Source organism: Euprymna scolopes, chromosome 45 (assembly GCF_053919585.1).
Source record: "Euprymna scolopes isolate OS-2025 chromosome 45, ASM5391958v1, whole genome shotgun sequence".
Classification (NCBI taxonomy): Eukaryota; Metazoa; Mollusca; class Cephalopoda; order Sepiida; family Sepiolidae; genus Euprymna; species Euprymna scolopes.
This window is the reverse complement of record NC_136526.1, coordinates 8276666-8291933: the sequence shown is the minus strand read 5'-3', so window position 1 is coordinate 8291933 and position 15268 is coordinate 8276666. Positions and strand designations below refer to the sequence as shown.

Here is a 15268-nt window from a genome sequence, read left to right as displayed (position 1 = left end):
GGACGGCAATTAGTTTTTATGATAATGAAATCATACTTTTGGAAATTTTTGGCAAAAATATGCACGCGCTTGCCCGTACAACAATGGCCACCACTTACAACATAAAGAATTACATTGCTTAATATCCAGAATATTACTTATTTGCAGAAAATTTAAATGCGATATTCGTTTTCAGCATACCCGAAAACTGAAAAAGTCATCATTTTAAAGGAAAAAGTTACGAAAAATATGTCTTTTTTTTTTTTTAAAGGAAAGAAAACCAACAAATGAAAAAATAGGGGAACGGTTCAAAATTGCTTCTAAAAACTTGAATAAATACTCATGCGTAAATATTCGTATGTACAAATCACCCACCTCCCTCATGCTAAGAATTTCTTCCGTCTTCAGACTAAGATCACAGTGTAGTATCTGTTCTCTGCACTTCGCCTTTCCTGTCTTCGGTCAGTGGAGGAGAAACCCTTCATGACTGAGACAATTTAAATTTTTGTTCCAATCTAGAGTGCCCCTTTTTGGGGAGCTGGATTTGTCCCACATTAGAAACCGACCTTGTGTCTAACTCTGCCCTCGTGGGGAGACCAGTAAATAGAATACATACAAGATGCCCGCCACATTATGATTTTATAAGTTATGCATTTCTGCTCGTGCGGTAATAAAACTTCTCAAATGCACGTGTGATGTTAGGTTGTATAAAAGTGTTGACTTTAGTTAGAATCGGATTTTCATTCTTTAATTGGATTTTTTCGATTATTGATTTTCGATACTTATCAGATGCATTCCGATACGAAAACCTACTTATGAACACTCTCAGACAAATCAAGTACCTTTATGTGAGATTAAAAAAAAAAATTGGTCCCGCCATTTCAGAGGCCATAGGAAATGAGCTCACACACACAAACAGAAAAACACACAGACATACAGAGATGAAACAAGCGGAAAAGTATGGGTTTCAATATCGTAAAAACTAGTTGCCGGCCCCAAATTTAAATGTGATATTCGTTTTCAGCACACCCAACCACCCCTAGAAAACAACTCTCTGAAGGTAGGTTTTGTGTTGGTCTCCCAAGGCACAAGGACTTTTTTTTTCTTTTTCTTTTTTTTTCTTTTTCTTTTTTTTTGTGGAGAACAAGAAAAAGAAGAAAGTGAAAATACATTTCCACTTCCGGTTAAAATGGCGGTGTTCGTTTCTACTCGCAAACTTGTCAAATACATCCTACTCTTTCTATGCCTTTTCGGTTTCGTGCTGTGCATGTATGCCTTCCATGTGGAGATGTCGAGGGAGATGGACTCGTCCTACAAAGCCTGGTGCGATTTCAGCCCTACGATGAGCTGTTCGAACGTGTTCACTTCGCGGTAAGTGCGGACAAGACGGAAAATAACAGCCGTGTCTTCTACCTATCTGCCGGCATTTGTTAAGCATTTATTGTAAACAAACAACGAATTTACATTTGGCGCATTTTAGTTTATATGCATACTTTTATTTATTTTTTTTTTTTAATAATGATGATGGGACAATCCGGTATATTCCTCGAGGCCAGATTGGCAAAATACTCTCGAGCCCAAATCACATAAAAGGAACGAAATTTCCCTAATCACCGTTAAAGCACGAGTTTCTCTGGCGTCGAAGAATTTTAAACTCGATTTCTTCAATACAATGTACTGGATTAAAAAACGACCCTGGTGTCTAACTCTGTCCCGTGGGGAGGCATTTACTAAATAGGTACAATGTACTGGATTCGTGTTTTTTGTACTCATGCACTTATTGATCCGTGCTGAAATAATAACGTTATTATTTAAAAAGCCATTCTTAACATGCGGAGGGGAGGGTGTTTTGTATCTATTCTGTACTTTAACCTTACAATTGAATAAAAAAAAAAATATATCATAAAACGGTGCTAATGCACTTTACTGATCCACGCTATTTTTAAAATCGTATTTCCAAGTTTAATTAAAGTTTTGTGACGTTTTTTTTTTTTTTTTTTAAATTTTTTATTCAATTGTAAGGTTAAAGTACACAATAGGTACAAAACACCCTCCCCATGTTAAGAATGGCTTTTTAAATAATAACGTTATTATTTCAGCACGGATCAATAAGTACATGAGTACCCAAAAAATTTTTTTAAAAAACATGTCCCCAATAGTAGCCCCCCCCCTATCAAAATGGCACTTGTGCCTTGTTTGGGGTGATAATGGAATTAAAACACACACACATACACACATACATGAGTCATGTATTTTTACTTCTCCTTCGCAGAATAGGGAATTCTCTAAATTTTATCGTTCCACCCTGTATATAAGTATTTTATTCAATTGTAAGGTTAAAGTACACAATAGGTACAAAACACCCTCCCCTCCCCATGTTAAGAATGGCTTTTTAAATAATGTTATTATTTCAGCACGGATCAATAAGTGCATTAGTACCCATCAAACTTTAATTAAACTACGATTTAAAAAAATAGTGCGGATCAGTAAGTGCATTAGCACCTTGTTTTTTACATAGGAATCACCACTTATCAAGGCTCAGATCACTCGAGGATAAGAGTTAAGAGTGTGTACAGGGTTTGTATTACTGTACACATAGATTCGAAAAAGTTGTCAAAAAACAAATATATAACAAATAAATGTTATCAAAGGCAAGATAAGTTACTTTTCTACCTAACTGGATATATTTTTCGTGTTTTTATTCGATGTAACATGTTTATTAAGCTCGAAAAACATGCAGTGTTTACCGATGTATTGGAAAATTCAAAATGGCGGCCGACTGTCTCTTTAACACGGTAAGTTTGGGAAAAGATGTTATAAATAATAAACTAGACAAAATACTATTAAAAAACAACCGAATAGATGTTAACTTATGTCACGGTAACGTATATTGAGCGAATTTCTAACAGTATTTTGTCTAGTTTATTATTTATAATACCTTTTCCCAAACTTACCCTCTCCGAGAGAGAGAGTCGGCCGCCATTTTGAATTTTCCAATATATCGCTAAACACTGCATGTTTTTCGAGCTGAATAAACATGTTACACTGAATAAAAACACAAAAAATATATCCAGTTTGGTAGAAAAGTAACTTATCTTGCCTTTGATAACATTTATTTGTTATATATTTGTTTTTTGACAACTTTTTCGAATCTATGTGTACAGTAAGACAAACCCCAAGATGACAATATAGTAATTGTTAGTAATGGAAATTCGGTAAATTTGTTAACTTAAGTGGAACGGCTCATCAAGAACTTGTTTACGTTGGACTTGAAGACAATCAGATTGTAGTCAGCTGGAAAGCAGGAAAACTGAAGACAGTTCCACAGGTGTGCAGTTCTAAGAAACTTTGTTCATGGAATCTACGTTTAGGTTTAGGCACAGATAAAGAGTGGGTAAATTATTGATAGTGTTTTCAGCTAGGCCAGTGTTTCTTGTGATAGTTTGGCGAGGGGGGAGGGACCATAGATTGAAGCTCAGTCGAGCACTTGCCATGAAAATAACGATAAAGCAGACAAACTCGCAACATCTCTTCTGTGAGATAGAGGTTGCAGGGAAGAGAAAAGGACATCTACGAGGCTATGTTGTGCAGTTTAACCAAGACATTAAAAAATGAAAATGTTGTGCAGTTTAACCAAGACATTAAAAAATGAAAATATCGAGAAAAAAGTTACATTGTACGTATCCGTCATGGACTAAAGTTCTCCGACAAAAATTTCACTTAATTTCATGGAGTAGTTTTTTTTTTTCACAGCGGAAAAACACGTTTTTTTATGACAGTGCGCTGAAGATAGCCATGTTTGGATTTTAACACACCACGGGGAGATAACTTGATTTTAAACGCCGACACCCCTCCCCATCTTAAATAATAGCTTTTCTTCCTAAAAATCGAAACATGGCAACCTTTTGATTGGTATTACAACAAATTGTTTTTTTGCTGTAAAAAAAAAAAAAAAAAGAAAAAAAGTAACTTATCTGACCTTTGATAACATTTATTTGTTATATATTTGTTTTTTTGACAACTTTTTCGAATCTATGTATACAGTAATACAAACCAAACTTGTTTTCTGCGGGGTTTCTGTGTGTGTTGAAAAAGTTGTCAAAAAACAAATATATAACAAATAAATGTTATCAAAGGCAAGATAAGTTACTTTTCTACCTAACTGGATAATTTTCTAGTGATTTCATTTAATGTAACATGTTTATTCAGCTCGAAAAACATACAGTGTTTACTGATGTATTGGAAAATTTTAAATGGCGGCCGATTCTCTCTTTAACACATTAAGTTTGGGAAAATTAGTTAAAAATAAAAAAAATATGCAAAATACTGTTAAAAACCTACCGAATATATAGCAGCCTATGTCACGGTAACATATATTGAGCGAGTTTCTTACAGTATTCTATCTAGTTTTTTATTTTTAACTGTTTTTCGAGCTGAATAAACATGTTACATTAAATAAAAACACTAAAAACATATCCAGTTAGGTAGAAAAGTAACTTATCTTGCATTTGATAACATTTATTTGTTATATATTTGTGTTTTTTTCTTTTCTTTCTTTTTTTTTTGTTATAACTTTTTTGAATCTATGTGTACAGTAAATCCAATGAACTTAGATAATAAAAGTAGTTTTCGTTAAATATATTAGAGGAAATTTTTTTTTTTTTTTTTTAAGGTGTTCTACCCCCCCCCTCCCCCATATTTTATGTTATGAAAACTAAAAAAAAAAATAAATAAATGTAGGTCGATAAATGTAGGTCAACATTTTTTCAATAAATCGATGACTTAGATAGGTTTTCGGGTATCCTGAAAAGGAATATCACAGGGAAAATTAGCGCAGAAAAATAGTTTTTGAGATATAAATAGATGTATTTTGAAATGTGAATCACTGGCGGCCATGTTTGAACGGGCGGCATATGAAAGCGGTAAACCCTCAGTTTTTTTTTTTTTTTTTTTTTTTTTTTTAGCGTTATTCTGAAAGCAGTTCTTAACGTAGGGAGATTGGGGTGTTTATTCTGAAAGCCGTTCTTATCATTAACTTTTAATTTATCCTTTTATTTTAAAAAAAAAAAAAACAATTTTCCTCATTTTAGGAACTCTTTGCACAAAATTTTTTTTTCTTGCATTTATGACTAATTTTCATGTAATGCCGTTTCAATTAATGCCAGTACTAACAAATTTTAGTTTCACTATAATATTCATTTGCTAATATCTTTCCTCTGAACACATTTCTTTAAAACCCTGCGAATTAAGGAAATTTTAATATCTTATTTTTAGTATCTTGTCGAGCAATAACTTTATGTAAAATATATTTTTATAGTCTTCAATTTTTATTCCCCCTCTCTCTCTCTTTCTCTCTCTCTCTTTCTCTCTCTCTCTTTCTCTCTCTCTCTATATATATATTTGTAGTCATCGACATACAGTCCTGTTTCATTGTATCACAACTCATCAATGCCACTAGACTAGCATCTCTCCCAAGCTAAGGGTTGAACCTAGAACCGTCGTGTTGACAGTCGGCAGTTCTCCCACTCAACCATGGAATCGTGTTATATAGAAAGTTATATGGAAAGTGTTCAACTGAGCTTCAATCTATGGTCCCCCCTCGCCAAACTTTCACAAGAAACACTCGTCTAGCTGTAAACACTATCAATAATTTCCCCCACTCTTTATCTATGCCTAAACCTAAACGTAGATTCCATGAACAAAGCTTCTTTCTTAGAACTGCACGCCTGTGGAATTGTCTTCCGTTTTCCTGCTTTCCGACTGACTACAATATGGTTGTGTTCAAGTCTAAAGTAAATAAGTTCTTGATGAGCCGTTCCATATAAGTTATTAAATTTACCAAATTTTCATTACTAATGATTACTATATTGACCAATTTCTACTGTACACTCTTTAACCCTTATCCTTGAGTGGCCTCTGGGCCTTGATAATGTGGTGACGCCTTTGTAAAAAAAAAAAAAAAAAAAAAAAAATCGACATCCGTAAATAACTCGTCGGAATGTCTATTTGAATAGACACCCGCCACCACTTTTATAGTGCTCAAATCGCCTGTTCGTAAACAAACAGACAGACAATGAGCTTCGCATATATATATATATATATATATATATATACTAGACTACCCGTGACCCGTTGGGTCAGTATGTTATATTAGCTATGGAATTCATGTATGAGCGTGACACTTGTAATGTAAAAAAAATAGTTTTTTTTTGACATAACAGAAACATTTCTATGAAAGTATATTAAAATGAAAAATCACGAACCGATCACTCAAACATGAAAAAAAAATCCTCCCTATTCGTGTAAAGTTACCTATTATTCCGAATAATCGCTCAAAAATCGAAAATTAAACATGATTTTCCTACGAATCGAACACCGACAACATTTTTTACAGCTTTGTTTAACAACTTGTGAAGAATTTAAAATATTAAATTTGTTAAAAAAATGGATTTAATATGTGTAAAAAATATGACTGAATAGATTTAAGTATTTACTGTTTAAAAAACAACAAAAGAAAACACTATTTAATGTAATAGGAACGTATGCATGTACCGATCCGGATTTCCGTTTGGTGTGTGCAGATAAAATACAGGAATATGCCAAGCTATGGTAAGGTTAATCAGCTACTGGAAAATCGGCAATAAGAATGTAAGTAGACGACTTTTAAAAAATTGGAAGAAGAAAAAAAAGATTTTAATCACGCCCTCTAGTTATAAAGGGCCGCATTAGTTCCATGGTTATTAGTAGTGTAAGGGGGGATAACTCTGTCCAATTGTCTACACGTTAATGTTTATGTGCGCATGTGCAACCGGATGTCGTAAACTGGAAAGTGGGTTACATTACTCGTTACAAGGTCATTTGAGTTTTATAATTATATAGATATATATATAGTCATCCACATACAATACTGTTTCACAGCTCATCAGTGTGGCTAGACAAGCAACTACCGCAAGCCAGGATTGAAACTCGACCGCCCATATGACTGTCGGAACACTATTCAACTGCTGCTATGCTGGCAGTAAATTAACACTGTTTTGACATTGTCCAAATACCTAAGCTCAATTTGTTTACACAAAGAGCATCGCTTCATACGCTAATGGTAATTTGTATATCACTTCCCATTATGCTCACCCCAAGATAGGGAGCTGTAATGATTAAAGTTAAATTCTGGAAGCATTAGGGAGCATTATAGTCATCCACATACAGTACTGTGTGTGTGTGTATATATATATATATATATATATATATATATTCGCCAAAGGGCGAATGAACTCTTTTTCTGGGTCAACGGCCAACTAGCACCGTGTATATTTGTGTGTGTGTATATGTGTATTGGGGTGGAGAGGGCTCCCGTAAGTCGTGGTGAAGGCAACCTTTCTAGGAGAAGCAAATCTCCGATTTAAAAAAACCATAAAGCGGGAGACCAGTACCCGCATTAAGCTGGTCTGCAGTTTAATTTGTTGCTGGCTATCTTGCTCTTGCTTGTTGCTGGATCTCAACATTTTGAACCGAGAGAGAGACTTAGCTGTCGTACAAAGCTAAGACTCTGTAACATCATCTTTGTATAGATACTCCCGCAGGCATTTGAGCTCATGGATTTTAAATGTCTGAGGGAGTGGCACTCGTCTTACAAGACGTTGCAATCATCATATATATATATATATATATATATAATTATGAAAATATATTTGCCAATTAAGCTACACAGAATATTCCGCATTTCATTTCTCATGAGAATTCATCAGGCTTATGCTCTTCTTGATTCTCAGCTAGACTGTGATGTCATCATTATTGATGGTGCGGCTCTTGTACACGCTCTCTCGCCAAACACCTCAAAGACATTTGAGGAATATGCTGTTCGTGATGTAGTGCCAAAGATTCAGACTTACTCATCAAAGTATGGTGTGGACAGACATTGCGTTTGGTGTCTACAAGACTTAAAAATAAAAGAATAAAAACTGTTTTTTTTTTTTTTTTTTGCTTTCAAAACGAAAGCAGAAAAATCATTTTTATTCCGAGTTTGTCGATTAAAAAAAAAAATATTTTTAAGTTTTTCAAATTTGATTTCCAAACAATACTATTTTATTGGTTTTAAACGCTTTTAGTACACGTGTACTAAAAGCGTTTAAAAAACAACAAAATGCGTTTCTTTCATTGTATTTATGCTTCTTACTTGTACTTAAGGTAGAATTTTGTTTTTTAGTGGCAAAAAAACAAAAAAAAAATGTCTTCCATTTCCAGCTGACTACAATATGGTTGTGTTCAAGTCTAACGTAAACAAGTTCTTGATTAGCCGTTCCATAGAAGTTAACAAATTTACCGAATTTCCATTACTAACGATTACCATATTGTCCAATTTCTACTGTACACTCTTTAACCCTTATCCTCGAGTGGCCTCTTGGCCTTAATAAGTGGTGATGCCTATGTACCAAAAAAAAAAAAAGAAGACCTCCCGCAATACAAAAGCCAGCCTGATCCCCACCATGTGCCGAGTATTCGCCGAGCTCTCGCCAGCCCTTGTGAAAGAGTCATACTCCCAGTTCCAGACCTTTATCGGGGCAGTGATTGAGGCTGAAGGTGGCTACATTGAATAGATATCAGCTTATCCTCGAGTGGCCTCTTAGCCTTGATAAGTGGTGATACTTATGTAAAAAAAAAAAAAAAAAAAAACGGCCTCAAGGCTGAAACGAAATCAGAGCGAGGCAAAGGAAGTCGGCATAGAGTGACAGACAAAACTAAGCTGCCACCCATCTGGTCCGGGTTTTCTGAGAGACAGTGACAGTAAGACAGAACTGTTTGAGTATCTAGCAAACAAGATTGTATCCATGTCTTTGAAACTCTGCGAATTAAGGAAATTTTTATATCATATTCGAGTATCCTGTCGAACAATGAATTCATGTAAGATATATTTTTACAGTCTTGAGTTTTTATTCTTATATATTGAAAAAATATTTTACATGTAGTGTGTTCTTACTTGTGTCAGCTGGAATATCCATGTTATATTTCAGGAAATCTCTCCCTTCGTCAGAAGTGTGTTCGACTTTTAGATATGCATGTTGGGCCGATTGTAAACTTCGTAAATTTTGCAGAAATAGGAAATTAGTTTGTTTATTTTAAATGTAAACCTAGTAATATAGGACTTGTGTTAGTGCTCAATATTATTTATTTATTTTAATATTTAATATTATTTATTTCTGTATTTTTCAGCAATCCTCATTTGTTTGTTATTTTCTGCAGTCTAATTAAAATGGTTTGGATTTAAAATTTTAACTATTAAAAGGCTTCCTATATTTTTTTTCGTTGTTTATTTTTCATCACAGGTACGGAAGGGGTTTTGGCGTTGTTGAGAAGATATTTTCTAAGGACAGCATTTTGAATCAACCCAACAGCATTTACGGAATGGCTTTTTATACAATGCAAATTTTTATGAGTAAGTACGTCTTTTGCAGAAATTTCTTAAACATTTTTTTCAATTATTTTGACTAGCAGGACCTGTGGAAATTCCACAGCAGACTTTTTCATATGCAATATATTGATGTTGGCATTCTGTGGATGTTCAACGTAAATGGAGACGCTCTGATATTATTGTAGCTCTTTTGTTAAAACTGCAAAAGAATTTATCTAAGCTAGTAAGGAGAGCCTAACTTTCAAATATACCGGAAACTGGCACCCGCGCCTCTCAGTTGAGATATGGAAGTACAAAATCGATACAATTTTCAAATATATTTTATGTTTATTTATTTTTTTTCACCCCTTTATAATAAAAATATATAAACTTTTTTTATCAATTACTCTTATTTTTGAAATAACCGTCCAAGTTAATGTTATATATTTTGTCAAACTATTTCGATATTTAAAAAAATTTCTCCCTAACATGATAATTTTCTAGTGTTTTTATTTAATGTAACATGTTTATTCAGCTCGAAAAACATGCAGTGTTTACCGATGTATTGGAAAATTCAAAATGGCGTCTGGACAATAAGCAAGAGGCAATATATGTTGGTTCCACATCTGGCCTAATAAAACATAGAATTTCAGCGCACAAATATTCTTTTAAAAATAACTCTCTGTCAAACCAAACTACTCTATCCAACTATATTTGGCAACTCAAAAATAGTAATATTTCTTTCAACTTGAAATGGCGAGTAATTGAATCTTACAAACCATATAAACCAGGAGATAAATTCTGTGCACTATGTACAAAAGAGACCCTAAAAATTTTGAAATATGAAGATATAAAAAATGCAACCACCCTATTAAATTCAAGACAGGAACTAATCTTCACATGCAGTCATAAACGTTGGTTTAAATTTAATAAATATAAACCACCTTAAATCATTAAAAATTACTTATTAGTAAAAATAGATTACAATTTTTTTTTTCTGTAATAAATTAAGTTAGACTAATTATCCCCCTTGCACCCTTTAATTAAAGAAAATATGACTAATTATTCCCCTTGCATTATGTAATTATACAAATAACATTAACTTACAATTTCTTTCGAATTATAAACCGTGGCGTCTTTAAATCAAAAGTATGTTAACGGAAATAAATTATTGCATTCGATAAGCTGAAAAGCTATAGCAAACATCTATATGAGTACTTTAACCATAGTTCCTGATTTCAAAAGGCGAAAAATTAAAAGGTAAATATTTGTACCTATATTTTTATGTATATATCTGTATATCTATGTATATGTATATATGTGTCTATTTTTTTTCATATATATGCATGTATATATTTGTGATGTTGTACTTAAAGCAAATTTATAATTTAAATTCAAATTTATATTTTACTCTATTTCTTTTCTATCTCTAACCCATATTAATTTTCTTATCAATTTTAAATCCAGACCTTTATTTTAATTTTTTCCAGATACATCTGCCTTACTTTTAATGCTAGGTTTATTTATGGTGTCTTTTAAATTTAATAAAACCCCTTCACAATTTGCTGATGAGGAAACCTTGTTTATTAAAAAACTATATGTAATAATTATTGTCCGTAACTTGATGTATACCACAATAAAAATACTGTTTTCCGAAACGATCGTACAAATAATTGATTTTGTTGTTGTTCCTTCTTATGAAACGGATTTTTAATTTAATCATAATTTGATTTTTAAATTTTAAATTACATTACTAAATATTAAAGTAGCTCTAGGATATTTACCTATCGAGCTTATTATATATCTAAATTACAACATGCACTTTTTCTTTCCTGTATTTTAATTAAACTAGTAATTTCACTATTACATTAAAATACACTCAGCTCTTTAGACTATTGTTCTAATCTCCTTTAGATATATATATATATATATATATATATATATATATAACCCCCGCTATCGAACATAATCATACCAGGCCCCCATATTTGTCAACCCCAACATTATTACCAGCAATGGAAGATTTTACTTTAAAAAAAAAAGACAATTAAAAGAAAAGCTTCTTTCTTAGAACTGCATGCCTGTGGAACTCTGTTCCATCTGCCTGCTTCCCACCGGACTACAACTTGGATGTCTTCAAGTCCAACGTTAACAAATTCCTAATGAACCGCCCCCCCCCTTAAGTAAACTCTTCATCAAATCTCCACACTAACGTAATGTACTTGCAATAACCCTTATCCCTGAGTGGCTTCCGGGCCTTGATAAGTGGTGATCACTGTGTAAAAAAAAAAAATCGGTATTAGCATCGGAAAGTAGGCATCAATTTTTCCAATTCTGACACTCCCAAATGTTCCAATTTTTCCAATTCCAATTAATCATCCCAACACTAATATATATATATATATATATATATATATATAACCTCTGACCTCCTTCAAGTGTATCTGTTCAAACTCAGGAATGTTTCTGTCGAACTTGGGAAATTGGATGGAATTTCAAGCGGAACCCTTTATTTACTTCACGGGAGAAACATGCTCTTGTTCCATCAGCCATGACTGGATAGGGGTCCTAAGTAGTTCGCAAATGTATATTTCGGTCACCCATACTGAGGATTGAACCTTCAACCTTCAGGAGAATATCACTTTTACAATTGATTTTTCCCAGTACTCTAACCACTGCGGACAATTCTAGTACGAATTTTAGGATTCTTAAAATTACTTTTTATTTCTAGTTGTAAGTATCACTATTAATTAATGTATATCTTTCTCTATACTTATTACTTGTATATATTATCTATTGTTTAGAATTACTGGTTCCCATATCGTATTGAATTCTATACTAGGTCTACTTAGCAGTTGGTTATTCCCCAGCATATGTGCTGCTTCTTTCAGTCGTCTTACTCTCCACCGTTCCTATAATTCTATAATTTTTACTTCGTCCCATGATGGTAGATGGTTTGCCTTTTCTTTCCAGATATGGTCAGCTATACCTGACTTTTCAGCCTCTCTACGTACTACGCCTTTTCGATGTTCTTCTAACCGTACTTTCAACGGACGACACGTTTCACCTTTGTATAGTTTTCCACATTTACATGAATAAGAGCACGCTACCCCATGAAGTAAATAAAGGGTTCCGCTCGAAATTCCGACCAAATTCCTGAGTTCGACAGAAACATTCCCGAGTTCGACAAGATATGCCTGAAGAAGGTCAGAGGTTACATCGACCGACATGTGAAAATCACACTCAAGATGAGAGCAGTAGTCCGATTAATAACAATACAAATAACCAATCCTCATTTCAAAAATTCAGAAACGTCTTATTTATGATGTTTCTGAGGAGGGGAATGGGTACAAGTGACTATTTATATCTAAGTAGTAAGTCCGGTGCTAAGTTCAGGACACTTTTGATGATAATCTCCTCTCCCATATTAATGGGTGGAAGTTTGTCGTTATCTATCGAGTTTGAATCATTAGAGTTTCACCTTTTATAATTAATTAAAATCCAATAATTAACTATTATCAATTTGTAAAGTCAGCTTAATATTAATTTACATTTGAGTTTAGATAATTATTCAAGGTTTTACTTTAGGAGGTTCGTTTTCATGAGTAACTGTTTCTTTGCACTGTATTATATTTCGAATGTACTTGAACATAAGGCTGTTTAAAAATTTTCAACTACCATGGAATTTCCCTGGGTTCTTCTAATTTAATGTATTTTCTTATTTATTTCTAGCTGTTTCGTCCAGTGACCATGCAGTCGCTATGCAGACGGCAACCGCATTAATCTCCAATTTTGGATCCGTCTACCTTTTCTACATCCTCTACTTTGTACTGCATGACTTTTGCGTTGTGTGTATATCAATGTACATTGTGAACGCACTCATCCTCGTCTGCGCCATACACAGGCTGATGAATCTCCACAAAGGAATCGTGAAAAAAGCCAAATAACAACAAACTCTAAAGCGGAAAAAAAGGCTTTTTTCTTGTTTGAATTTTATTATCAATTTTATATTTATTATAATGTTACTTCCATAAACACATTTATTGTTGCAGTGTAGAAAGATCATATCATCCCCCTCCCCTACTCGCAAAAATGGACTAAACCAATACGATGTAAGCAAACATATCTACTCAAAAAAAAAAAAAAAAGCAGTCGAGTTAGATAAGCGCTTTCTTTTATACATAACTACCTGGCAGCCTGGCATTGCCAGATTTTTTTTTTTTTTTTTTTTTTCTACAAAGAAGTCTTCACTTACGAAGGCCCAGACTCCACTCAAGGATAAGGTTTAAAGAGTCTACAGTAGCCAGTAAGAAAATATAGTAATCGTTAGTAATGTAAATTTGGTAAATTAGATTACTTAAGAGGAACGGCTCATCAAGAACTTGTTTACATTGGACTTGAAGACGACCATTTTGGAATCGGCTGGAAAGCAGGAAAACGAGAGAGAGTTCCACAGGCATGCAGTTCTAAGAAAGAAGCTTTGTTCATGGAATCTACGTCTAGGTTTAGGCACAGATAAAGAGTGGGGGAAATTATTGATAGTGTTTTCAGATAGACAAGTGTTTCTCATGAAAGTTTGGCGAGGAGGGACCATAGATTGGAGCCCAGACGAGTATTTGCCATGAAAATAACAATAAAGCAGAGACAATACTAGGCTACGAAGTCTATTCCGAATTCTGTCAAGGCAGGATAAGGTCTTTCTAGCAGCTCCTACCCAGATGTGTTACCAATACTCCATACTTGGACATACTTGGCTCTTAGATAGAGAATTGCATCAGTAGATAGATATCTACTGGATCGATAGCAGGATCTCACTATTTTTCCAGCGACCTTGGCAACGGATTTGATGTACGTGTTCCATTTTAGATCAGGAGTAAAGGTCAATTCCAGAAGCTTGTACAATACGCTTAAACATATTTTAATTTTTGCAGATTTTGTATGTATTATTATAGAATCAATCCTCTATTGATTTTTATTTATTACAAGGAATATTTGCTCGGTGGACTAATTCGCAAAAAAAGAAAATAAATAAAAAAAAATAATGATAATGTCATTAATCAAATTCCATCTGTGTTTGTTTACAATATTACGTCGGCTTGACGATGAATGCCCTGGAAAGTCACTTCTGATTACTGTTTAGTTTTAAAATATGCAAACGAAGAAATGATTTGCAGCGATTTTAAATGGTACCTCTTCTTTTATCGTAAATTGAACTCATTTATAAGAAAAAAATAAAATAAAATTGTTGGAACATTTCAAAATTGCAAGGAAAATTTAGGAGAACGATATGCAATAAAATTCTGTTTTAAACTTGAAAAAAATGCCATAGAAACGTATGGAGCGCATCAGACTACTTTTGGACCATCTTGCATGAATCACGCATCAGTTTTTGAGTGGCATAAGTGAGGTACACCCGGACTTGAACACGGGATCATTCGATCTGTAGTCGAATGCTCTACCATTAAGTTATATCTCCAGATGACAATAAATCTGTTTTTTCTTATTTTTTTATTTATTTATTTATTTTTTTTTTAAAGAAAAAATGATTTGCTGAAATTTTATTATCTGCGTTGGCCGGTGTAATGTAAAAATTTTTTTTTTTTTATCTATAAGAGGGAAAGACTATTTTTTAAGATCGGATTTTTTCGATACTTATCGGATGAATTTCTGTATAAAACATTTTAAGAACACTGCCAGACATATAAATTTCGTTTTGTGTGAAATTTTCAAAAGATAGACTCAACCGTTTCGGAACTTATAAGGAAGGAACTCACATATCATAGTAAAGATAGAGATTATTATAGGATCATATCACCTAACCCCCCCCCCCCGACAAAAATGGACTAAACCAATGCCATGTACACAAACAAATCTCAACAGATGAAAACAGTCAAGTTACATAAG

General features: G+C 33.4%; 2 protein-coding genes across 2 annotated transcripts in view; one reads left to right on the top strand and one right to left on the bottom strand.

Annotated features, from left to right (window-relative positions):
• LOC145269036 (DNA repair protein XRCC4-like) overlaps positions 1-15268 on the bottom strand; it is a 208225-nt gene that overhangs the window by 189902 nt on the left and 3055 nt on the right. The gene's annotated exons all lie outside the window — the stretch shown is intronic.
• LOC145269038 (vitamin K epoxide reductase complex subunit 1-like protein 1) lies at positions 1141-13596 on the top strand. The gene is made up of 3 exons (XM_080124640.1): positions 1141-1350; positions 9300-9409; positions 13097-13596. The coding sequence occupies exons 1-3, from the start codon at positions 1169-1171 to the stop codon at positions 13309-13311; spliced, it is 507 nt and encodes a 168-aa protein (XP_079980766.1). The 5' UTR covers positions 1141-1168; the 3' UTR covers positions 13312-13596.

Coding starts and splice junctions, on each gene's coding strand:
- LOC145269038 (XM_080124640.1), top strand. CDS start 1,169: ATGGCGGTGTTCGTTTCTACTCGCAAACTTGTCAAATACATCCTACTC. Junction 1,351..9,299: donor TCGAACGTGTTCACTTCGCG/GTAAGTGCGGAC, acceptor TTTTCATCACAG/GTACGGAAGGGGTTTTGGCG. Junction 9,410..13,096: donor TACAATGCAAATTTTTATGA/GTAAGTACGTCT, acceptor ATTTATTTCTAG/CTGTTTCGTCCAGTGACCAT.